This window comes from Aquila chrysaetos, chromosome 12 (assembly GCF_900496995.4).
Source record: "Aquila chrysaetos chrysaetos chromosome 12, bAquChr1.4, whole genome shotgun sequence".
Lineage (NCBI taxonomy): Eukaryota > Metazoa > Chordata > Aves > Accipitriformes > Accipitridae > Aquila > Aquila chrysaetos.
The window spans coordinates 31,381,516-31,407,083 of NC_044015.1; the positions used below are offsets into that span (position 1 = coordinate 31,381,516).

A 25,568-nucleotide genomic window follows, 5' to 3' on the forward strand; every position below is an offset into this window, starting at 1 on the left:
AACATGCACTGTACGAAGCTGGACAGACAGGCTGGTCCTGTCTCTAAAATATCCCCCGCTATTCAAGAGCGCGGGAGGATGCAATGAAATGCAAAGCAAATGCAAACAACTGTGTAGCTTGGGCTGCACGCCACCACGGTTCCCCTCTGCAGGGGCGCGGTGTGACCGCCCCGGGCACACAGGGCTTGGCGCTGGACGTGAAACTACGACCAATGTGTGTGCTTCAGAAAGCAGGAGCACCCCTGGGTAGGTGGCTTGGGTAAGGAGGGAGGGTGGAAAGTGCCCAGTGAATCCAGCTTTTGCCCCTTACCCTCACTTTGTATGTGGGATGAGGAGAAAAACTACCTACGTGTGTCAGGAAGGTGTCAGCACCAAAGCACAAAATAAAACGACCACTCACCAGAGCATTTCCACAAGATGTTTGACCGAAGGAAAACATAGGCTGAACATCAGGAGAAATTTCCTGAGGCTACGATGCATTAAATTGTGGGATCACCTCCCGAGAGGAGCGGTGGGAACCATGAAACCAGCCACTTACAGCACCGTAAAACATCCCATCGGTGCCAACCCCATTCCGGTTCAAGGGAGCTGCACTGAATCATCTACCATGCCTTTTCCAACTCTCCCTCCTAAAAATCAGACCCAAGAAGTACAAAGAAAGAAGGACAAACAGTGATGTCAATTTGCTAAAGAAATACAACCTTTTTTACATTACTGTATGCCATAAAACCCTTGTGCTTGCACTGTATACTTAATCTTGATATTCCAATGCCATCCACAAAAAAATTCAGGCTTAACCCTCACAGTTTATATTGTCACTATAAATGCTGGTAAAAAAATATTGTACAGTTGGGTGCAGTTTATTCTTTATATTTTAATGGCTATAGCAAAACTCCATTGCTAACTAGTAAAAAAAAATTAAAAAAAAAAAAAAGTTGAATGTGTTTTACAGCTATGTCGTCATGGGAAAGCTGTATTTCAAAGTGAGGGCATCAACAGCAGTGAAATGGGACATTTTTAAACATTTTAAACATTTTTAATGGGACATTAAAAAAACCCACTTCACCAAAATCTCTTTGCCAGTATTTTAGCTAATAGGGTTGCAGTGTATAAAGGAAGGGTTCTGACGCCTGCACAGGCCACCCAATACTGAGCCGCTGCTCAAGTGTCTTGAACTCTAAGTGTAAATGGAAAAAACATCTAAAATTAAGCGTTTCTCCTGGAGGAACAAATTGCTGATAAAGCAAATCTTCCCATAGGACAAGCACACCTGCTGGAAGGTAGAGAGACATTTTTATGTGTGGGATTTTAACTCGAGATAAAATACTTTTCACGGGCAGTCATATGGAAGACAGCTGGCCAAAAATAATAATAAAGGAATTTGTGTCCCTTGGGAAATTCTGAGGTTTCAAAAAATATGATTTTTGACCTAAGCAGGGACAAAAAGTTTAGCGCTCTGATTTTTTTCATTTAATGACATATTCCCAAATAAAAATAGTATTTTCCTTTTCACTTTGCCACTTTGACGTTTCTTTTCTTTTATTATTACATAATTCTAGAAGTCCAAACCATCCATTACAGCACACTGTTACGTTTCCTTATACCGTACATTACATCGACAGGCATAATCTCCACCCTTTTTAAGATCCCTATTAAATCAGCTAAGTTTCTTCACGAAACCGAATATCAGGAATGACGAGGATCCCTTCCCCAAGCCAGGGGGGATGACGGGTTTTGACTGCTATTTTTCAAAAGTGCTTTTAAAAGATGGACATAAGAGACTAGAGCAGCCAGGCAGAAGAGAAGCGCCCAGCACAACCCGAACAAGCACAGGGAACATGATTGTTGACAAGACCTGAAGTAGCTCTCGGGCTGATGGCTGGCAGGAAAATGGCCTGGCACAAGCCCATCGTCACTGGTGGTTTGATTCTTGCTGCGGGCAGGGAAGCGAAACTTCGCAAAGGAAAAATATCGTACCCAGAGAGCGCCTGGCTCCCCCTCAGCTCAGGAGACCCCGTGTTTTTGGCCAAGAGCTTGGACCGAAAGGGGTATAAATGTATAACACAGGAGTAAAACAATACTGTCAGAAGGAGATGAGAAGAAAAACATATGAACATTTTGGATAATTTCTCAGCAAAAGCTTGGATAATGTTGATACATCCTAGAAAATACTTCCAGTTACTCCCATCAGCGTTTTCTGGTAGAAAACTGGTCTGCTGGAAAAAAATTGACCTGCTCTACCATGAAATCTTTTATGTTCATTATTTGTTTGGACTCAGCCGTGATTTTCAGTGCTATGCAAAACTCCTTGGATCCAAAAATCCTCTAAACTGCCCCGTAGAAACTAAATAATTACCTGGCTAGCACTAGCCACTGCTGCTCCAAGTGTCCAGAGGCCAGGTCTTTAGAGTATTTCCTAAATTCCTGGCCAAAGCGGCTCCTTTCACCAAACGTAAGGTCTCGCCTCTCTCTCCAGAAACACGCGCCTCCAAAGGACAGCTAAGTTCACCGGCAGGGAGGTGCGTAAGGGGTTACTCCGTGGTGTAAGGGGCTGAGAGTCAGACCCTTGCTCTCACATACCTTCTGTCTACACTGCTTTAATTTCCCCATCGTCTCTCCTTCTGTTTATTCTATTTTCTGCCTCTTTGTCTTTCCTCTCTAGTGTTTGGAGACCCTCTTTCCTCTTCCAGCCTCTCTCTTCCTCCCATCGTTTCCCCCAGCTCGCTCCTTCCTTCCTTTCTTTCTTCTTTCCTTCCTTCTTAGCTCTCTCCCTGGAGTTTCTATTCTCTTTTCCCTCCTCCCTGTTGTCCACCAGGACTTCCCCTTCTGCCACCGGAGGCACCTAGTCTGCCAGGGGAAGGGAGGAGAAGGACGTGCCATGTCCAGACAAGCCTGGGACACAGACATCCCCCTTGCCTGGGGACCAGTCGCAGCTCCTGCAGCGCCTGCTGTGTGGATTGCCGTGTAGGGGTGGGAACACCTAAGGGGACCTGGGAGACAGCACAGGGGGGTCTAAAGGCTGGAGACCTTGGCCTCTGTGCTTGCAAGTGTCCTTTGAAACCCAAGAGAAAGAGCCTGCGAGAGTGAGCAGTGCATCCTCGCCTGGACCTCCTCCCTTTTTACAGCCCTGAAGTAGCCGAGCTTTGAAATATCAGAATTGCTTTTCCTCCGAAATATTCTCACTTATGTTGGCTGCCATCAAAAAGCACAGCTGAGACTGCTGAAACTCATCACACCCGTGACCCACGGTGGAGGTAGAGACAGCTCCTCCAGCTGAAGAGGCCAGTGTAGTGATGTGCTACCTTATCTCTAGTGCCACTGACTTCGGTCTATTTAATTTTCCCTTTGATTTTAATATAGATTTATTGAAAACAACAGTTATCAAAACAAACTGCACTGGCAAATTGGTGTTCGTCTGTAGCTGTACAAGCACCTATAAAGCTGCCAGCGTATGAAATAAATGGTGCTATATGGGAGGTCAGTTATTGCAATAGAAGTTCCCCAAGGATTTGCACTGGGCAGTTTAATATTTTTCTTATTACCCTCTTTTCTTTTCTACTATTTATGCCTTTCTGTTTAAATTTAAAACATACAGCCATCTGCCAAGACAAGCCTCTCTGATAAAATCATCTCTGGTAAACCTTTTCGTGAGTAGGCTTCCCTCAGAGTACCAGCAAATACTGACGTGTCCTGTTCAAAAGGCAGGCAAACGGGGACAGGGGGGGACAAGTTTTCTTCCCAAAAAGCTTCACCACCTAGGCTAGCTCTTTTTTTTCCCATCCTTTTGAAAGGGTTTGTCCTTACCTCATGCTCCTTGAAAAAACCCCACTGTTTAAAACCCTGCTTCTTGCCACATTATTTAACCTCCATTCAAATTCTGTGGCAGTATCCCACCTTACACAAATCGCACCTGGTATCTGTGGGTTCCTCCCTACACATGGTTCTAAAAAAATCAAATCCAATCATAGTCTAAACCCGTTCATCAGAAGAGATAAAAGGGTTTCTCTACCGATCTCCACATCAGGAGAACACAAATCAAATAACATAACTGTCAAATGAGGAGACGAGGTGTTTAAATGCCTATAGAAATAGGAACTCTAATTACGGAAACATCTATAATGTAACTAATATTATTTACATTAGAGCGATGCTAATCCAGACGAGGGTTAATGTCCCTGCTCCTAAAACATTACAGTTTAAATAGACAAGAGACAGTGAGAGGATGGAGGGGAGCATCAGCATGCTCATTCCTGCTCAAAGATGAGGGATGGAGGCAAACTCCTCATGACAGAAGAGGATGAAAGGGAGCCAAAATGTGCAATAATGAAGATGAGTTTAGATGCAGCCAGAGAGAGCAAGTGACTTGCTCAGCCTCACACAAGCTGCCGGGGGGTGGTGGTGGAAAATGAATAGAAACCGTGGATGGCTTATGAGTCTCTCACAAAAACATTACTCGTTAGTGGGCAGTGCTTGGATCTCACTGAGTCATGGGCAGTCTTGCACTGTGCTCTGCAAGCATCCAGTTCACTGGGAATCAGCTCCTACTGCAACTCTTAAAGCCAGGCTGGCAGGTTTTCAGACCAGGCTGCTCCAGGTGGAACTTTGTCTCCCTGTGAGAGGCACCAGCCATCATCTGGGGGCTCCAGGGAACAAGGCGTCTTGCTTCGGTTGACAGAGAAAGGGTCAAGCTGATGGAGAGCAAGCAAAGCTCTCCGTCCTCTGGACCTCTGGACTGATTCACTGCTCAGCCTGTCAACATGCAGGCAACTCGCCCCGTGCTCAGAATTGAACCTCCTGGCCTTAAAGTCTGCTCTCTGGAGGACCTCAGCCAGCTTCCCCAGGCCAAAAGCCTCCTACTCAGAATTCTAAGTCCGTACAAATTGGGGGCAAAACATTAATGCAAGTGCTTTGTCCTTTATCCACTGTGGTCTCCAGCTCTGGCAGCTGTTTCCCAACTTCACAGTGCACTGATGAGAGAACATATTCTCCTTCTCCTCTATCCTCCCCCTTCCCACTCTCTTCTCAGTGCAAAAGCTCAACACTTGCAGCTACCAGTCCTTTAGAGACCACTTGAGGTCCTGCCTGCCTGGCCAAGCTACCCCAATACATCGTGGAGTTGGATGTGACCTGTTTAGACCATATTCCATTTGATGTGAGTTGCTGAAGTGAGGACAGGAAGAGCAAGTATGACCTTCTATAGATAAAGCTATTGCAATATCAGATACAGCTCTGATCTCTTCTTAAGGGATCTCAAACATTTCTCATCCCCTTCAGAAAATTGCTGTAAAGAATACCAGTCCCACACACCTAAAATGAGATTAAAATCTTCTGCACTTGCATTTGGAGAGAAAGGATCCACACGATTTGGCACTGGACCCAGCAGATTTTCCAAGGCTCTAGTAACAGTTCAGCACAAAAGGGAAAGCCAGCAGACGAGAAGCAGTGCATTAACAAGTCTGAATGACACGTGCAGCCAGATTGTCTGCTTCGCTGACAATTGATGCCATCCCTATTACTGGGAAAATATTGTAAGCATGCTTCCATAGCGCTCTGCAGCTTATTGCTACAGATAGCCAGTGTTTCTTGTCATGGCTTATGGCTTTTGTGAGCTGGTGTAAAATGGCTTGCCGTTCCCATGCCTGAGTTTACTGGTGGAGGCAGCCGATGCACAGCCAGAGCGTGCCTCTCCAAGCATCTTGTATGCTTTGGAATTCTGCAAAATAGCAACTGTATTATAAATACTCCTCTGGCACAGCTAAAGAGACAGTCTTCACTAGAGAAGCTCACTGTTAAGTCTCACTGTTGAGGATCAAATACGTGACAAGGGAGAGGGAGTCCCACAAGCAAGATCTTCTGAACTTGTACAAGGAGCGCACAAGGATCTCCGCAGATGCTCCTCTAAATGGGATCATTGGGAAGCCCAAGGCTCAGGTATTTAAGTTAGACAATTTATTCTCACCATCTCAGCAGCACTGGAAGAAGAAGAGCAAGAGGGAAAGCCGGGGGGGCAGCAGCCCCTGGGCAGCGGGAAGCTGCAGGTGAGCACCCCACAGCAGCCTTGGGGCAGGCAGCGGAGGGCTGAAGGAGTGGATCCAGGCAGGCAGGGACCATGGGCGATTGTCTCAAGTAAGGCTCTGCTACAAAAAACGGTTGAGAAACAGAGTCCTAGAGCAGTCCCCTTGTTTCTGTCAATAATCCCTCTTCACTCTCACTCTCCGTTTCTTTTTCTTTCACTCCTGAAGCGTCTCGTAGGGAAAGACAAGCAGTTTGCCTCTTCTGGCAGAGGAGATGTGACACAAGCGTGTGGTTTCACATCTTCACGTCCCTCTTACATCCCCCACCTGCAGTCAAAAGTACCCTGTAAGGAAAACAGCTGTGGTGGGTAGGCAGAGCAGGGCTTGGGGGGGGAGAGGAAGGAACAAGAAGAATTGGAGACTGAGGCAGAGCATCACTGTGAATCATAGCAATTTCCTCTGATCCTGTTTTATCATTGGGGGTGGGAATGTAAAAGATGCAGAACCTGTGTGAACAAGGTCAAATTAAATCACATTTCCAGGCTGGGGAAATTACTTTTGCCTGCAGCAAGAGAGGTGCACAACACGAATGAAGGAGGGGAGGTTCATGCCACCAGGCATGCTGTATCCAGCTAATGCAAGACAGAGGGAATTTATAATTAGCCCACTGAAATATATCCCTGCAGGATTTCAGTGGAGGGGGGGGGTCACACCAATTGAACATGTAAGAGAAAAACCAACTGAGATCTGATTTCAAACCTATTGCTCCTTATGAAAGACAGCTCATCCTTATCTCAATGGACATGTGTTTCTGTCTAATGACATGACATTACTCAACAGGGTCAACTACCCACACATTCTGAAGACGTAAGAGAAAGACCCTGAACATCTCCAGGACAATTCAAACCTGACCCAGCTTCAAGAACATCAATAGGAAAAAGACCCAGATGCTACTGAAGCTCAAGATTTCTCACAAGAGCGCACAAATTGTCAGGTCTATTTAACATCTCTTGGTCAAACCCTATGACTGTTTCTCACTGGCACAGCCTTAAGGAAGGGAGAACAATGCTATGCATAGGTGACTTGATGGACCTATGGAAGGATGAATGGAAAGGAGTTGAGGAAAACTGCAGATGCAATGAGATGTTCCTCCAACAACCAAGGCAGACATCTGAAGGACTGTGAGATGTGGGGCACTGGGACTGGGTGGCAGAAAAAGCTAGCTAAAGATAAAGCTGGGCCAAGATAAAGAAATTTTGAGTGTATCAGTTTCTGAACAGGCTCGTGTGTGACAGAAAGCTAGCTTGTTGCACGTATTTGCCTGCTTTAAATAATTTACTGCTAGAGTAATGTGAGCTGGATTAAAGGACAAGAGAGGGGCAAGAAAGAGGAATGGGAAATGCAGGTGAGAAGGGACTTGTGAAAAAGACCTGTAAAAAGAAGACATGTTTATCAGTGGAAGATGGGTAATTTCCCAGGAGGGAAATAGTGAGAACCAGGCACAAAGTCCTGGAAATCAGCAGCAGGAGTCTATCTCAGTATGAAACCAAAAATTTTCCAAAGTCATAAGAAGAGATTGTGAAAATAGTCTCTGAAGCCAGGTTTGGTGACTGAGCTAAGGAGGAGCTGGAGCTCTGGAGCACATCACCCCCCCAGAAAGGGAAGGGAGGATCCCGAGGAGGAGCGAGGCTCGGTGGGGTCTGTAGCAGCACCCTCCCTCCCGCGAGTACCCTGATGGGTACGTCAGAGTCTGAAATCCCTGCTGGGGCATCAGATGTGCTGGGGCAGAGCAGAAGGCAGGCTGCTGGGCACTCATGTGCAGCGTGGCAGCAGTAGGGACGGGGTCTCCTTGTGCCGTGACTCTGCTGGGGCCACGCTGCTGTGGGACCAGGATAGAGGGCTTCAGCGTGGAAGTCCCTGGCCTGACCCAAATCCCCAGGGAAGGACCGATCGGGCAGAAATTCCCGCTCCCCTGCCCTGCTGCAGGAAGGGTTTGTTTTGCTGGAGAGGAGGTTTTGCACAGTCTTCTGCAAAGGGCAGAGGAGACAGAGACGGTGAAAGACGTTTCACTCTGCTCTTGCCTGAACAGAAGCTGGTTTGTTATTTCAGCCTGTATTTTCACCTCTTCAGATTTAACCTCCAACTCCTATTAAACAGGCAGATCAGTCTAGGGAAAGAAAGTATTTATTTATTTGGTTATTATTATTTTTTCTAGGGAGGAATACCATCTGGTTGGCATGACAACGGTGCTGTGGGCCACCATAAACACTGGATCATTAGCACCAATGCATTGGGCTATTATGTAGGCTTGGCCATCAGCGCGGCTAAGGTGTGTGGGTTTATGGTGCAATCCCATTCGTATCGCAGCATGGGAATTATCACAGCAGTCACAGTAGTGAGCACTACAGCTGATGCTGAGGTCCAGCCTTACACTGGACTAACTGCATCGGCATAAAGCGTTTTCCTTTGAAAGAAGGCAGACACAAAGCACAGGCTTGTCTTAAGTCGCCTATGGCGCGTGAGCTGGCTAATATCTAATGCAGTTCCTGGGCTGAACCACAAACATCATAATACTCAGCACTTTGAACTCCTAAACAACGTCCCTCTGTTTTACGTAGTATCATGAGAAAATGCACGTGCATGTAAGGCACCAGTGTATTTTCTCCTAAGAATGGGCAGTTCCTATTACTACAGATGTACAGGGTGCTCAGCACGGCTCTGAATTAGATCCGCAACCTGTGTGTTCTTGGGAAAGAGCAACTTGTCTTTCTTTTTACTGTAAAGCCCCATTTCAGCTTATGTGTCTGTAGTAGATATTAATAACAATCACGCTGCACTTGGCTGCTGCAAACTCTGACTGATGAGAGCAACCCTAACTCACACAAGTTTCCAATTGATTTTATCTCATGTTAGGCTCTAACTAATCACACCAGAGAGCTGCCTTAAAAGCTCACTAGATCTGTCCTGCTCAGGTTTGCTTGCCTGACTAAAAGGGACGGTGGGGGTTGTTTCCAGTCCCCCACTGAACTGGGGTTCCCCGCTGAACTGGGGATCCCCACGTCTCAGGTAGGTGCAGCCCCGTGTCCCTCCAGGCTGCGGTGGTGGTGCTGCCCCTGCACCAGGCTGTGCAGCCTGTTTGGGCCCTGAAAGCAAACCCAACGTGTTCCCGGAGGTGCAGTCACATCAAAGACCAAGAAATAAGTAAGAAGAGCAAAGTTGTTTTGCTTTGCGTCTTGAGTTGCTCACCCCGTGCACTATGCATGGGCCAAAGCCGGAGCCACCGCTCTGAGCTGCTCTCGGACATGGCTCCAGCTTCCCCCGGCTTCCGAGGCACAGTTCAACAGCTTTGCCTTAGTTTTACTTGATCCCATTAATGACAAAAATGACAAACACATATGCTTTGCTTTTATAGCTATTTCACGCTTTGACATGATCCCGGGCAAGTTACCTATGCTGTCAGCGTGATGGATGGTGCACAGAAGGGGGGTTGGACAGGTGTAGCTCTTGTCACAGGGAAATATTTTTCCACACCATTAGCCTGTGGAACTCCTAGCAACAGGATATTGCTCAGAGAGGTATTCAAAAAAGCCCTGAAAAAAGAGTGGATGCTTGTACAGAAAACAAGTGTCCAGTGCTGTAACAGCAAATGTTAGAAATAATCGATAGGAAAGGATGTTGCATGCTGCACATGCACAAATTGCACAACTTCGGCTACCGGAGTTTTGGAGATAACTTTCCTTGGGAGCAGAGTGTCCCAGAAGTGCCTCATTTAGGGCTCCGGACCTCTTATCCTAAGCACCTGGGTCGGCCCTCAGCTTTGGAAATGATAATATGGTTGACGTTCACTTGTGAGCAGCGCTCCTGAAACGGTTGATATAGTTACTTGTCAGGCATCCACCATACAGCCTGCAACCTCCTTTTTGGAGAACGAATTTTCCAAGGGGAAGGTCATATAAGAAATAGTACCGCAGGACAACGGTTTATAAGGAACACCTAGTACTCATTTGCAAAATCCTGGGCATGGTCTCCACTCTGCTGTGGAGATTCGGTGATGAGCAAGATTGAAAAGTATAGGGGCATCTTGCAGCACGTGCTGAGAAGCAGAACCAGGAGGTTCTCCTTGCTCTCCTGTGTTATTCAGCAGACTTTAGAAAAGATGTAGGTGATGGTGATGATGACAGTGAAAAAGAGACACGCTTATCTGTCAGCCATGGAAAATTTTTCTAGGCTGAAGAAAATTTTCTCACTACTAGTCCTATGAGTCAACAAGTCATTTAAAGGACTGTTTTCTCATTCTGGGAGGACTAGTCACTGAGAGTACGCCAGCTCTAAATTTCAAACTTCTGGCAGATAGTATGATTTCAACCCTGCCTCTGCCAAATTCCTCCTCTGCAAGAGAGAGGGGATTGGCAGAGGGCGGTCACAGATGGCTCAGAAGAGGAAGAGTTCCCATATTAGCTCTCCTGAACTACGGGACAACCCTTACACCAACCGCTAGAGTAAAGGCCAGACCAGCTGCTAAGACCAGAATAATGCTCCCAAACTCCTAGGTCAATCTTCATCTCAGCTGAAGCATCTTCATCTCAGATGTCCTTCCTGACAGCACCAGAGAGTGAGACGTGGCGAACTGCAGAGGCTTCAGGCTCCTGTCCTCCTGGAGCGCAGCCACCAGCTTATCGACTCTTAAACCAGGGCCGCGACTCTGACAAAGCCAGGAGACAAAAACATTTGGAGAGCAGGGACTACCGCCACTGGCAGCACTTCCCAGCATCTTCTCCCAGGAGGGGAGAAGTGGTCCTTCTCCCAGCTGGGAGGGCAGGGCGGTGGTGGCACGCTGCTGGGACACGCTGGCTGTAGCCAGCAGAGGGCATGGAGATTACACATGCCACCCACACCGTGCTGGAAGCCATACCCGCCTTGAAACCTCATTGCTATAAAAAGGGGGGGGCTACAATTAATTAATTAATTAATTTGCCATTTTCCCCTCCTCCACCCATACTGCAGATGAAAGGACGCAAGGGATGGCCTGGGTCTGGCGGAGGTGATGGTGACGGTGACTTCAGGACGCGGTCCCATACCTGCAGAATTTCGGCACTTTCTTGGGGTGTCACTTTTCAGGGGACCCACAGCATCGCGACAGGGCAGTTCCCAACAAATGCAACGCGCTCTCATGGCATCCCAATGTGCTGATGGTAGGCGTGCGATACAGTTTTGCTCCATGCTTTCTCTAGTTGCTGCTACAATTTATCGTATTTCTCGTAAGATTATCGTATAATCTTATTTTATAAAATAGCAGCTAGAGGACATAACAATGAGTGAGGGAGTCTCTTGTTTTAAGAATTTGTACGTTGGTATTGTAAGAATGCAGCACACTTCCAGGCAAGGCACTGTTCGTGGTGGAATTTACATGTACACTTGACTTTATGTATTATTGGTAATCCTACTGAAATCTGTATGCAAAAAGTTAAGTGCATCTAATCAACTCTGTAGGCTCAGGATTGTATATATTAATTTAATTTAGACTTCAGTATTTAGAACAGCATTTGCAATGAGAAAGTACAGCACTGTGATAGCCCATAACAATCTCAAATTTTGTTTTACTGTTAAATGAGAAAAAAAAAAAAAAAAGAAATTGAGGTGTCCCCTATTACTCCTAGACATGAGCAATACACACAAAGTTAAATCAGATGTTCAAAGTTATTTTAGGGTCCAAATTATCAGTGTAGAATATATTTCAGTGGAAATTTTTCCTATGGGCCTCTGTGCATATCACAGCTCCATAGTGGTGCAGGAGTCCATGTTTATGGATCCATTTTCAGGATCAAAACCCTCATTAGTAATACAGATTAATGGTAATTACAAATATAAATAACTTGAGTGTATCTTCTCATTTTCCTCTGAAGACATTGCTCACAGAAGCTAGCTAAATGCCAGACTTGCTCCCTGAATCCAAACTGTATTAAGTTCTTGTGTAACGGTGCAGTAACATAAAGTTAAATAAAGCTGCATAATTTTTTTAGAGCCTCAAAACATGGAGCTTGATTCTCAGCTAGCATAAATTGGACACTAGTGCAGGATTCAGATCCTTTTTTCCACACTAAGAAACTGAAAAAGTAAAAAAAAAATAATTGCTTTTTGGCTAAGAACAAAAGAAAGAAGTTTAAATCTGAGGGATCATTTTTCACGATGTTGTAAGTACTGAAAATACAGCCTTATAATAAGAGCGCTTTTTAAACCAGAATTGTGTGATTGCGACTGTGAAGCTGGAGCAGAATTGGGCTGTGCCTGTTCACAGGCTGAATGTTTTCCCCAAGATCCCTGGGAGATAAGGGTTGTTTTTTAATGTGGCTTCCTGAAGTGTGTCAAAACTCTGATGTTATTTAAAACCTGGCTCATCTATACAAACCTACAGAATATTTACCAAAGTCCTCAGCTGGTTGGTCCTGTCTGTGTGGAGCACGCTGCAGGATGAGTGCCTTGGAAATGTCTGTGGTGCCAATTAATTCAGTGTCCCCCCACAAATCAGAGGACTCGGGTGTTGGGGCGTGTCTGTACACGCAGCCTGTGGGGCAGCTATTTCCAAGGAGGTGTTAGAAACAACTAACCCCCAAAATCACAACTTCGGTTAATCAAGGAGTAACTGCAAGATGTTATTCATGAGCAGAATATATGCAGAGTAATGTTTGCTCACAATTGTGAGAGATTTTTACCTGGAATATCTAAATGCCAGTTTTCACATGAAGCAGAAAAGGAGCTCAGGAATCTGAGACCAACTTACCATCACGCCACGGCTGATCCAAGGAAGAAGGCAGCGCTTGCTGCCTGCCCTGCCAGCCTCCTCGCTCCTGCACACGGTGTGCAGGAAAGCAGCAGCGGAGCCGATGCCTCGAAGGGGAAGCATGCTCTTTTTGTTGAGTATCATCAGCCGCTGTATGGCTGAGCTGCAGGTCAGAGCAGGGAGCAGAGCTACTGATGGGTATGTAAAGAAAGTACATGGAGCTCCTTCACCCAGGTGCTTTCTCTGAGTTGAGGAGCTTGAAATGCCGTGTCGTTTTATTTTGAAATTTAAGTGTGAAAATAAGAAAGCTCTTTTTTTTTTTTTACTACCATTTCCAAAGATTTTTGCATTCACGAGGCATGCAAGCACTCTGCCTAAGACCTGTCTCTGAAGTGATGTAGAAAGGATGGGCGAGCTTCAGCCCAGCGGAGAAGCAAACCCTTATGGTCTGCACAATGCACCCAGTGAAGGAAGGCCTGGGGCCATGTTTCTTACCGTGCCTGTGGACACTTTTATAGGGGTTGGCGCATTCAGCGATCCCGTGGAATAACAGGGAAAACCAGCCCGTATACTTTAGTGATGAGTCACTGCTTACACAAAAGTTGTTGGATGACATAAGCACATAATCCCTTTTACTCTCACACACACACATAGGATGTAGCCCAAGTGGTTGATGACGCTGATGGAGAGGACTTCTTTTTTCAGCGTACGTTGTATAACACGGTCATATTTTGAGAATGCCAGTGCAGAGTTAGAAAAGAGCCAAAAAATGCTCCCCATGCTCTATTTTTAAGAACAACCTGAAACTATTTAGAAGCTGAAGAAAAAACCCAAATGGTTCCCTCCTGGCTGCAATAAATAAGTCTCTCAGATCAGTCCCTGGTGTCCTTCACAAGAAACAATGAGACAAGCGTTTCATCTGAGCCCCCATCAAAAACTGGCTCTTCCATTTCCTACGACCGTCAGTTTTCGCTCGGACGATCGGCGGGCTGGCAGGGGAGTCGCCGGCGGCCGAGGTGGAGCGTGTGTGCGGGAGGGTTCGTGCAGAGCTGCGACGTGCATCCAGGAAACATTAAAATAGCAATGTGCGTGCCGTGCGTGCGTGCTGCAGTTGGAGAAACACTGGGAGTGTGAAGTCCCTAATTTGCTCGCTGGCTCTGCCGTGGCTGTCCAAGGCGAATTTGGGGATGCTGTTCGAACTGCCCACCCCCGGGCACCCCTGAGCGCCAGGAGACGCAGCAGGGTGCGTGGGGGAAGGCTGCGTGCCCGTGAGCGTCCCGAGGGGTGCCGGCTGCCCCAGGGCTGGGGGGGTACGGGGCTGCCCCGGAGGGGCTGCTGCCGCCCGGGGAGCCCTGCAGCGTCCCGCTGCGATTTGGGAGGGAGCCGCACGGTGGAAAATATGACCGGTGCCAGGAACTAAGGGCGGGTGGGTGACGCCGGTGCGGAGGGGCAGGGGGAGAAGCGGCAACCCTGGGAGGGGAGCAGCCCCCCCGAGGCCCCGTTTGGGCAACTCCGGGGGCTGCGCCTGACTGCCGGCCGGCGGGTGGGCGCCCGGTCCTGGACTGCATTTCCCATACTGCCCGAGTGCCCTAATGTATGCAGTGCTCAGCCTGGCTCCGTGTGCGAGTGTGTGTGTGTGAGTGCGTGTGTGTGTGCGGGCGTGTGTGTGTGTGCGTGTGTGTGTGTGTGCAGGCAGGAGTCCCTCGGAGAGTGGAGGCTCATTCACTGATGAGAGCCGGCACTGAGAGGCAGCACTGCTCCTTCCCTCGCACCCCCGGCGCCTCCCGCTCTGCTACATGCGAGCCGCGGGCGCGCAGCGGGGCCAGCACGCCCGGGACTCCCCTGCTCCCCGCACGCCGCCAGCTCCGCGCAGCGCCCGCCGGCAGCCGCACCGTGAGTACCGGCCACCGGGGCCGCCCGGCCACACGCAAACTTTGCACGGCAAGTTTCTCTCTTCCCCCCCTCTCCCCCCGCCTCCTACCTCCACCCCAACCCCCCGCGCCCTTTCCCCCCTTCCCCCTTCTCCCTCCGCAGCTCCGGGGAAGCCGGGCAGCTCGGCGGCGGGGAGCCGCGCCGGCCGCGGGGAGGGCCGGGTGGGTGGGGATCGGCATGGTAATACCGAGGGGGAAAGGCAGATAAAAGGGGGGCCCCCCCAGCCCCCCCGCACCCTCGGCGAGCCCGGAGCTGCCCGGATCCTCCCCCCCCGCCCCCCTCGGTGGCTTTCCGGGGGGGGGGACCGGTAGCCACCAGGGGGATCAGGTGCCGGGGACCGCCGCGGCAGCCCGGCTGGGGACGGCGCACGCCGTGGGGGGGGGGGGGAACGCGGCCGGACCCAGAGATCGGCACAGCTCCCTGGCTCCGAAATAGATTTTTTTTTTTTTAACTCTTTTTTTTTTTTTTTCCCCTCCCCTTATTTTTTTGGTGGGGCAAGCCGGGGAGTTATTTCCTCGCTTCCCTCCGCTGCGCCCAGGACCTCGCTCTCTCCACGGTCGCTCTGGGCAGCGACAATTTCATTTCCCAGCGGCTGCGAAACAAAAACTTTTTTCAAAGGAAATAAGCAGATCCACGCACCCACCCACCCAGGGTTGGTTTTGGTTTGGTTTTTTTCTTTTTTTTTTTTTTCCCAAATACACAAACTAAGGCTTTTATTTTGCAATAAAAGTATCTGCAAAAAACCCCGCCAGGGTTTCCGTGCGCTCAAGAAACACTGAAAAGCCAGTAATTTTATTTCCTCCGAAGCTTTCATTTTTGCAGTCGTGCAGTCCCCGTGTGAACTTTAGTTTTAAGCCGTACCAAAAATGCGCGATCCCCGCACGAAGACCGAATTCTTTTTTTTTAAACGCACGTTGTTAAGTCGCCACTTAGCTTAATTTTGGACGAGGCTGAAGTTTGTCCAACATCCTCGCCCCTCCTCGGGTCCTTCATCCCTAAAAGATTGCCGCCCTTGCCCCCGACTGCTTTCAGGTAGGAACCAAACGCCTGGATCTCACATGCGGTGTTGTTCTGGTTTTATTATTGCAGATAAAACAAAGGTAGAGAGGCGGTTTAAATTGTCAGCGTTATTCAACGAATGAGCTAAAATTACTTCACATGTGAATTGCGTAGCTTGGAAAGCCAGAAGAGGTGAAAGGAATTATCCCTGTTTTCGCTTTAGGTCCTTTAGAAAACTTTCTGGATCATCCAGCGATGCGATCGAGAAATCGCAGGATTTTCTTTCTATTACCCAACAACCCCAGCTCTAGACCAGGGAAGTCTGTAAATAGGTTGGAAGCGTGGAAAATAATTCTTCACCTTCAGATCTAAATACATAAAAACCATCTGGTTGACCACAATGAAATCATTAGGAACTGTCTACTTAAAGAGTTGTATTGAATGCTTATCCTTCCACACAGGAAATGTGTATGGTAAGTGATTGTTGCAATAAATCCAAACAACTCTGGTCATCTTCGCGTTTGATGATCTTTGTGACTTGGGGGTTTAAGGAGGAGGAAAAAGTGGTGGGGGGCTGGGGGGGGAAGCCGACCTAACGGGCTGTACGGACCGGACCGGCGGATCCCCCTCCCGCCGCCCTCCCCGGGCGTGAACAATTCCCGAGAAGGCAGGAGAGGAGCAGCCCCGGCTGCGTCCCGCTCGCCGCTTCCCGGCGGGGCGGGCGGGACCGGGGGCCGAGCCGAGCCGAGCCGGGCCGAGCCGAGCCGTGCCCGCAGCCCCGGCCCCGCCGGGCCGCCAAACACCTGTTTAATTTGCCGGCGGGGAGAGCGGAGCGGCGGGGCTTGGCGGCGTCGGTAGGCTCCAGCCCGGGGCTCGCCCCCTTCTTATTTTATTTTATTTGGGTTTATTTAACACCCCCTCTCCCCCTCCGCTCCCCCGGGCGGGGGAGAAAAACCGGGAGCGGGAGGTAAAGGGGGCGGCCGGCGGGTGCCAGCCCGGTTGGCTTTCCGCGCCGAGGCGGGCGCTGCCGGAGGGGGCTGGGGCCGGGGCCGGGGCCGGGGCCGGTGCCAGGGGCCGGGGCGCGTCCGCCGCCCGCCCGCCCGCCCTGCCCGGTGGAGCGGGGCTTTCCCCGGGGCGACGCCGCCCGCGATTTTCGTTCGGATTTCGCCAAGTTGGGAGCGGGGCCGGGGGGCGCGGGCCGGGGGCGAAGCGGCCAGCAAACCCCTCGGTAGGTTGCGGGGTTGGGTTTTGGTTTTTTCTTTCTTCTTTCCCTCTTTCTTTTTTTTTTTCCTCTTGCCGAAGCCCCGGCGCTTCCTCTCTCCTGCAGCCCGCCGCCGCGGGGAGCACCCTCTCCGCCCGGGGGCTTTTATTTTTTCCGCCTTTTTTTCTTAAGAAAATAATAATTTTTTTTTGTTTTTTGGAAGAAGTTTGCAGCAAAACAAAAGCGGGCGCGCAGTGCGGGGCCAAGGGGCAGAGGCCGGGCTGCCCTGCCCGGCGGAGCCGACCGGGGACCGGGACCGGGGCTGGTCGCTCCGGCCGTCCCCGCCGCCGGCTCCTCCGCTCCCCGCTCTCCTATTTTTTTTTTTTTTTTTTTTTTTTCTTTTCCCCTTAAACAGGTTTTCACAGCAGCTGCCCGGGTGTGCGGCTGCAGTTGGCATATTTCACGCGTTGGAAAAAAAATTAACTGTTTTTCCTTTGTATCTTAATCCAGTGATGAGAGCTCTCCTTTGTTGGCTTTCGAGCTTGCATTTGTTTTATTTATTATAAGGAAATCCAGTTTGGTTCAAATATATAATCCATTTGAGCACTTAAATCCCCAAACAGCTGGCATTATTTTGTTTTATAATCTTTGGCTTTTCTGCGCAGAGCATATTTCTAAATTCCTACTTGACATTTATGGGGAAAAAACTTTTTAATGTAAATGGATATTGTGATTTTTTTCTGGGTCTTTCCTAATTTACATGCATCATCAATTTTCCTGGATTTCCTATTGTTTTAATCTTTTTTTTTCCCCTTAGCTTGTTAATTAATTTTTTTCCCCAAGAAAACTTTGTTTCTGGAGGGAGAAAAATGTTAATTTGCCCCATTATTTTAATCTCTGGCATTTGGAAATGGTTGAGAGACCACAAAAATGCAACCTGTTGTAGAAACCAGAGTGGTGTGTTTTATTTATTTTAATCGATAGCAGAGAGGTGATTTAGTAATAGGAACTCTGAGTAACATTTTACTAAAAGACTTGCAGATCTGGTGGCTGCATATGGGGTGTGCATGTGCTTGCATATGTGCGTGTTTCTTTGCAGGCTGATTAGCAAGTGGGTTTTACGCTTATAACCAGTGGTCACTGCTGTTTTCTCCACTTGCTGGGTGTTTGTGTGATGCCTGCTAAATCCAGCTCTGTCATGGCTTCTCCTACTTTTATCAGACTTTCCTCTTAACTAATTCAGCACAGTGCTACAACCTTCGTAAGGAGAGGAACCAAAACTGAGCCAGAGATAACTGATTACAACTTGTTCCTTGGTGAGAGATTTTTTTTTTTTATGGTTCAGAGCTAAAGGCTGTTGATTCAATTTGTCTTGGTTGTGGTGTGTTTAGCCTCGTTATTAGTAACATACACGTTTACACAGGTAATTTGTGTACACCTTAAACAGGGTAGCTCTAAAAACCAGTAACTGTGCATATAGGTAGCCATGAAAAAAATAATAATAAAGAAATTAGAGTTTGTTTTCAGTCTGTCCGTCTAACCTTCATACTTGGTAGACAGTTTATGTAGCTTCCTAGATGGATCTCCACCCCCCCTTCCCTCTACTCCTTGTTTAGTTAATTCAACAAAGACTTTTTGCAATCTGTTTGGAGTTTGTCTGATGCCGTGGAAAAGTAGCTGCTGATTTATTTGGTTGCTTTTCGATTTCTGTCTCTAGCCCGTCTTTTCTCCTCCTTTCAGCGGGGATGTCAGCTGTTATTACTTCCTATTGATCCCTTTGCAAAGTGAGAAGTGAACTAAAATTAATGTCAATTCCACTGCTCGGATCAATAGCTGGAGTTATTTTAATCTGGATTTGCGCGAGGTGCTAAATTAAAAAAAATCAGCATAGAGGCAGAAAAGTAGCAGTTCCTCACTCCACCTGTGCCCACTGCCTTCCCGGCACCCAAATGTTCCCTCCAGCTGATTACCCTGCAATCCATATTTTTTTAATTAAGAAGGTCAGTTAGTTTTCTTATTTTGGGGTTCTCTATTTAAACCTATGACATTTTGACATTGGGAGTGTATTAACGATAGATTTTCATAATGACTGGTCCGCCGCAGTCTAATCTGTCCGTCTTGCTGGGGGTGGGGAGGTGCTGGGCGAGAAGGGAGCAAGAGAGAACGAAAAAGGAAGCGGGAGCTGAAAAAAAATTAAATTTGGCTGGCTGAGATATTGTAATGTGTTGATTTATTCCCGGTGTAATGAAGTTTGCAAACGAATAAACGGCCGTAGTGATTCACGGTATCCTACAGGAGTGTCAAGTGTTGCGGCCAGATTACTAATTTATGAAATACATTTAACGTAATGGGGTGATAGCACAAGTAAAAATAGAAGAGGGGGCAGGGGTGGTTGCTTTTTTTTTCCCTGGAAATCCATGTTTTCCCGTGACTGCTCAGTTTCACTTCCATGTTAATGATTGTTTATTTCTGAGAACGGTGGCTCATTTGCATGCATCTCTTCAGCTATATAATCATGCGTGTGTATATATATATTTACACGGTTGCATAAGCCCCCAGCAACTCCAAATTTGCCAGTGGCTGCAGTTTCCTGACCTCCAGTTTTCGATCAGCCTTGCATGAAGCGGCGGAGCGAGTGTACCCAGGACTGCAGCGCTGACCAGGATGCCCTTGGCATCCCTCGCTCTCCCTCTCCCCTCGCTCTCCATGGCGAGAACTCGACGGGAAAGTTATTTAAAATTTGGAAGAGAGCAAATCCGTTAATGCGAGATACATAATCTGGTAATTTAGCAATGATGTCTGTAAGGATGGGTGCCAAATGAGGAAGCAGAGAGATGATGTCCACTCATCTTCACAATTAATACCAGTCGGTGGAGCGGCTGGGTACAGGATGGGAGAGAGGAAATGTTATCACTGAACTGCATTAAAGCCACAGACTGGATTTCATACACTTTGTTAACCTAGGCTCCCTCATTCATGGAGTACAAAAGGCACTCCATTAGGGAGACACTCTTTCACTAAGTTTTATTTGAGATGTTTGACCCTCTGGATTTAAGAGGCACAATTTGTAACAGCTTTTTATTATTATATGATTTTTCTGGCCCTTTGAGCTCCAGCGGCTAGTATATTGTTTCAAAGTTATAGTCCTTGTATTTTAAGCTGGGTTGTGGGGCCTGAATGGCAGGCGGCGGAAGCTTAAAAGAAAAGACACGAGATTGATTGGGGGAGAAAATAACAACACAAAAAGCCGGAGTGAACTGGGGGAGATACAGAAAGCAGCATTTTCCCTTCTTTCACCCCGGGAGGGGGTTGTGGCTGGCTGGGTGGCTGCAGCCAACCTAGGAGGCTCCGCAAGATGCGAGGCAGAAATTTTGTTAACATTTTCCTCTAAATGTTAATGGCACATCCAGGGCAGTTTACAAATCTACTTAAGAGTGAGTGCATTAGGAACTAAAATTACTGATCCATTCTCTCTTGTCCCCGACCCGAAAGGCAGACGCTTGCAGAGATCAGATGGCAGAAGCACCCATTATGATTTTAAATATCGTCAGAGACGCCAGGCATTTTACTGGGGAAGTCTCTTCCCCTTTGGCTAACAGGGACCGTGTGTACGCACGGGTGTTTGTGTATTACACACAAGCACCCATACGCAGTCACATTCCTACATTCCAACAGTGTGTATATATACACGATGGTATCAAGTACTGTGTGTGCAAGTACTTACCTACCCATATATACTGTGGGAGTGAGAGAAAATACATGTCTGTTGTGTATGTCTTAGGCGTCGTGTACGGTGTAACCATGTACGCTGGCTTATTTGGGTAACTATGTACAACAGATATTTTTATGTTGGTTCCACATGTGCACACCCCCAAGCAAATAGTGGTGTGTGTATGTGTGGGCTTTCTTAAGTTTACTGCAATTACATGTACGTGCCTCTTTTGCCATATAAAATTCCAACCATAATTTGGAGTTACTATCTTAATTTTAGACCGAACCTTGTTTATTAGTCGGTTATTAAATCTGCATGTTATTATGTTTGGTTTGCCTTTCATTCATCTGCACTGGCTGATACCCTTTAACATGGAGGGCCAGAGCTGATTCCACTAGTGTGTGAAGTTGTCTATTGATTTTCTTGAATGAGAACAGTGGTGCGTCTCCGGCCAGTGGGTTGTAACGCATGTGGCCACCCTGCTGCTGGAGCGTCCCAGAGAGATGAGCGCAGAAACCTAACTGGTTGTGTTTTCTTTTCTTTTCTGTTTCCTTCCAGCGTTCGGAGGGTGATGATGCTCCAGTAATTTTCCCCGCTCCATTCCCAGGCATCGCTTTGCTTTCCTTCCGGGGAAGATCGTTCCGCTTGTGATCCTGCTGAGGAAAGAGACTCCGATGGACTTACACCGGGCAGCGTTCAAGATGGAGAACTCACCCTATCTCCCCAACCCGCTGGCATCCCCAGCACTGATGGTTCTCGCCTCCACCGCCGAAGCCAGCCGTGATGCTTCCATTCCCTGCCAGCAGCCGAGGCCTTTTGGGGTCCCCGTGTCAGCAGATAAGGACGTGCATATTCCCTTTACCAATGGCTCGTACACTTTTGCCTCCATGTATCACCGGCAAGGCGGGGTGCCGGGAGCGTTTGCAAACCGTGACTTTCCTCCATCCCTGCTTCACCTCCACCCCCAGTTTGCACCCCCCAACCTGGACTGCACCCCGATCAGTATGTTGAACCACAGCGGCGTTGGGGCTTTCCGCCCCTTTGCATCTACTGAAGACCGGGAGAGCTACCAGTCGGCCTTTACGCCGGCCAAGCGCCTGAAAAACTGCCATGACACTGACTCGCCCCATCTGCGCTTCTCGGACGCTGATGGGAAGGAGTACGAGTTTGGCACGCAGCTCCCCTCCAGCTCCCCCGGCTCCATCAAAGTTGATGATACGGGGAAGAAGATCTTTGCCGTTTCTGGCCTCATTTCTGACCGGGAGACCTCATCCAGTCCCGAAGACCGAAGTGACAGATGTAAGTACCTCCGTTGACTTGTTGCTTCTTTAGTTGCGCCTCGTTGAGATAGTCAACAGGTGATTGTCCCGCAGTGCTGTGGTTCTTGCTGAAGGCAGAGGAAAACCAGCCTTTCCTGCCTGCCAAGCTCAGCCACGCAGTATTGCCTTGTCTCTTCTAAGTGGACGTTTTAAGGTGAGGTGCTCTTGAAGGAAACTCGTCTTCCAGCACACAGCTGGAGAGACAGTGTTGACCATGCAGAAAGCTGTCCGTGCCCCAGGGCGAGGCTATAGATGCTGGTACATATATGCGTGTAAACAGGGATGCAACTGGAGTGTGTAGCCAGAAACTTTCCTAGAGCTCGCAGCAAACATGTACCCCCTGCTTCTTCGGGTATTTCTTTCTGACCTTTTCTTCATGCACACCGTTCTTATAGCAAATGCATCACCTTCAGGATTTGTGCCTCAGGTTAGGACAAAAGTGCCTTTTCTTCTGGTTAACTTAAGACTATTTCTGGCCACCGAGCTCCCTCTTCGAGACATAAACCTGAATCCGTTCTTCCAATTCAATCAGCTGTTGCACCATGTGCTTTCTCTGAGCGTTTCCCCCCTCTGGTGCCGGCTGAAAGGTGATGTGCCCTTTAGCAGATCGCTGGTTGGACTGAAGGAAACCAGTCCACATGTTCGTGACTGTAACTCCCTGTGCCCCGTCACCTTGTCCCTTGTGGTGTTGCCCCCACAGAGGGGCAGAGCTTTCCGCCGGGAAGGGCAGGCTTCCAGCTTTGCTGAGCTGGGAGGTGACCCACGATGGGGAGTGGTCTGGGGACAGCAGAGCGTGGTACCCTGAAGAAGAGCGCTAACTTATGGTTAGAGTTTTCCTGTAAACCCAGACGAGTAGACCAAGGAGCAAGTGGTTTGCTTTTCACACGGCCTCCTTTGTTCTGTTGAACTTTCTTCCTAGAAAACAATTTTATTGTTGTTGTTGTTATTATTATTACTATATTTTTTCCAACCAAAACCTGCTGCACCGCTCCTTCCTCTCCCTTTCAGACGTGATTTTTCTTCTCCCCTTTATGATGCCGAGGAGAGTAATAGAGACATTGTGGCTCTCTCTCCCCTGTCGGCGCTGCTTCCTCAGGCTGTCTGCTTGAATTAGGCACTGTGCTAACTTACCGGCGCTAAAAGGCATCTGCCTAAACCCAGCGTACCTTTTCAATAAAAGTCATCATAAAATCAACCTGCCTTGTAAATCCATCGCTCTTTGGTTTTGAAATATGCTGCAAGTGTGTCTTTTATGTCGGCGTTTGCGAGGGTAGGACGATACCCGCTGAAGGCAGAAGCCGGGTATTGCTTGCACTACGAATGTGATCTCTTATCTGTCTCCCCCCTCTCCTTCTGATCCACCCCCGACCATGCTACTTCTTGTGCTGTAAGCTCCTTTCATTGTTCAGCATCTCCTCTCCCTTCTTTTGGGTCCGTAGGGGAAGCGGCTGTAGGTGGGAGCGTGTATGGATGTGTATGTGTGTAAGCCGGTAATATAATTATCCCGGGGGGGAGGCAGGTGAGATGGCAAGGCTTAGAGACATCTTTGTCGATGCTCTTTCCCTTATCGATATAACCTGGCTGTGGAAATGAAGCTTGCTCAAAAGAATACTCTGGGAGATAGCGGCGGAGGAGCGGGTCCGCTAGCTAAGCGAATTTAGAGTGCATCAGCTGCTATAGATCTTGCTAGCAAAATCCTGTCAGATACCCCATTTAAAGAAGTAAATCTGTTAAATGAATTAGACCACATGGAGCGCAGCTGCGGACAGACAGACGCATCCATATCCACATCCACCGCCGTGCGTTGCCTTTGCCAACAGCGTGTGTTGAACGTGGGTCCTCTCCTTCCTGGGAGCAGAACGGGGCTTTGCACAGGCGCGTGCGAGAGGCAGGCACGGTGACACCCGGCTCCCCGCGCCGCCAGCGCTGCGGCAAGGGACTTGCTGGGGAAAGGAAGCAGAGTAAAAACTTTGCAGGCAGCTTGGAAAACTTGGGCAGAAGTGGAAGGTGTTTTGTCGTGTTGTTTTTCTTACCCGTATTGTTAAATTTCTTTAAGATGCTTTGCTGCACGGTAGAGCCAAGCAAATGCAACATCCCTGATATTTCATCGGCATTAAAATTCTTCTGTAACTACCAGGACAGTGTACACTAAATATGTCTGTTGGCTCTGTATCATATTCCCATCACATATAGATACTGCACCATGGAAACTTCGCTCCATTAACACAGCTAGTTTATTTGGTGTGTGCATACGCACGTATGGGTGTGTTTGCTGGAGGCCGAGAGAGCGAGCGGCGGAGCTTTTTAGAGGATCCTAATGATCTTTGATGTTGACCATTAGGAAAGAAAAACTTCCGCAACGAGGAATTCGAGAGATCACAGTTTGCAGATATAATCGTGATCCTGTTTTGCATTGACATTTGCCTACGTGTATTTGGAGTTTCTATATACATGCATACTTTGGGGGGGTTGTTGTCTCTTATTATTGGTCCCTGAGAAGTTTTGTGGATTCCTTGTGTAATCGTTATGTATAACCCTTTGCAAAAACTGCCTGTTTGTGCTCCTGATGGAGAATCTGTTGCAGGTAGGTGGCTGTAGATTCTAGGCAAAAAATGTAATAAGGCTTTTCTACAACAGAGAGCAAAAATTGTAAAATTTTCTTAGATCAGCAACACCTTTACGTGTCTAACGGGTGCTTTTCAGATTTGCAGAGCTCAATCCTTTAGTTGTATTTTTCAGATTCCTGAAAGGGTTTGTGTTACACGGAAGGTGAATTACTGTGGTTGCACTGCATATTCTTCTGTACCACTGCACACGAACCTTTTTTGAATAGCTCATTAAAATGTTTGTTTTGCCCCATAGCTTAAATCGTGATTTTCTAAGAAATGTGCCTTTTTTTTTCTTTAAAAAAAAAAAAAGGAGTTCAATGCACTGAGTTTTAATTTTCCTGAAAAATAGCTTTATGCTTGAGATACTTTGCAGCAAAATGAGAATCCAAAGTCAGGCATTTTCATCTCCAGGAGTGTTTGGAAGTTGCTTTATTTAGTCCTGTGCATCATGGGAGCAAAGTCTCATCCTCGTTTTCACCAGTGGAGGAAATTGGCAGAATTCAGTAAAATTATTTGGGACATGTGCTGATGTAACCCAGATTAGCACCTGGCCACGTAAGATATGTATCTGTGCAGTAGAGATTGCTCAGTCTTTTGGGTGAACTTTTAAAGCAGGGTGTTGCTTGCCAGCGGTACCTGTACCCGCGCATCCCACAAAGGGAGAGCATCTGCTTTGGGCTGCATCTAGGTGGGATTGTGCTCCTTGTTATTCGGCAAATTGGGCTGAGATATCTACGTTTGGCCAAATTGTCTCTTGCTGTAAAATGCAGGTACTCAGGACATCCGGAGCGATGGAGCGTACGGGGAGCGCGTAGAACAGCGGAACATTTCCAGGGAGAAGCAGACCTAACGTGTATTGGATGGTCCCGTTCGCCTAGGTGCTTACTGAGAAAAATAATGCCATTTGTTAGAGTTTAGGGGCTTCTTGTAAAGCATGTGTTAAAGACACTGGGAGACATATTTTATGGGTTTCCTTTAAAAAGCGTACAATAGTTGAGATTCCT

At 47.9% G+C, this 25,568-nt stretch overlaps 1 protein-coding gene across 4 annotated transcripts in view; it reads left to right on the forward strand.

Annotated features, from left to right (window-relative positions):
- Positions 1-14,550: 14,550 nt before the first annotated feature.
- RNF220 (ring finger protein 220) overlaps positions 14,551-25,568 on the forward strand; it is a 234,959-nt gene continuing 223,941 nt past the window's right edge. For 2 of the 4 annotated variants that reach the window (XM_030032617.2, XM_030032621.2), the window contains exons 1-2: positions 14,553-14,685; positions 21,195-21,935. In XM_030032617.2, the coding sequence (XP_029888477.1) occupies positions 21,311-21,935 (625 nt within the window). In that variant the 5' untranslated portion in view covers positions 14,553-14,685; positions 21,195-21,310. Of the gene's footprint in view, positions 14,686-21,194; positions 21,936-25,568 lie in introns of all 4 variants that reach the window. The other 2 variants (XM_030032620.2, XM_030032619.2) reach the window with 2 other exon arrangements.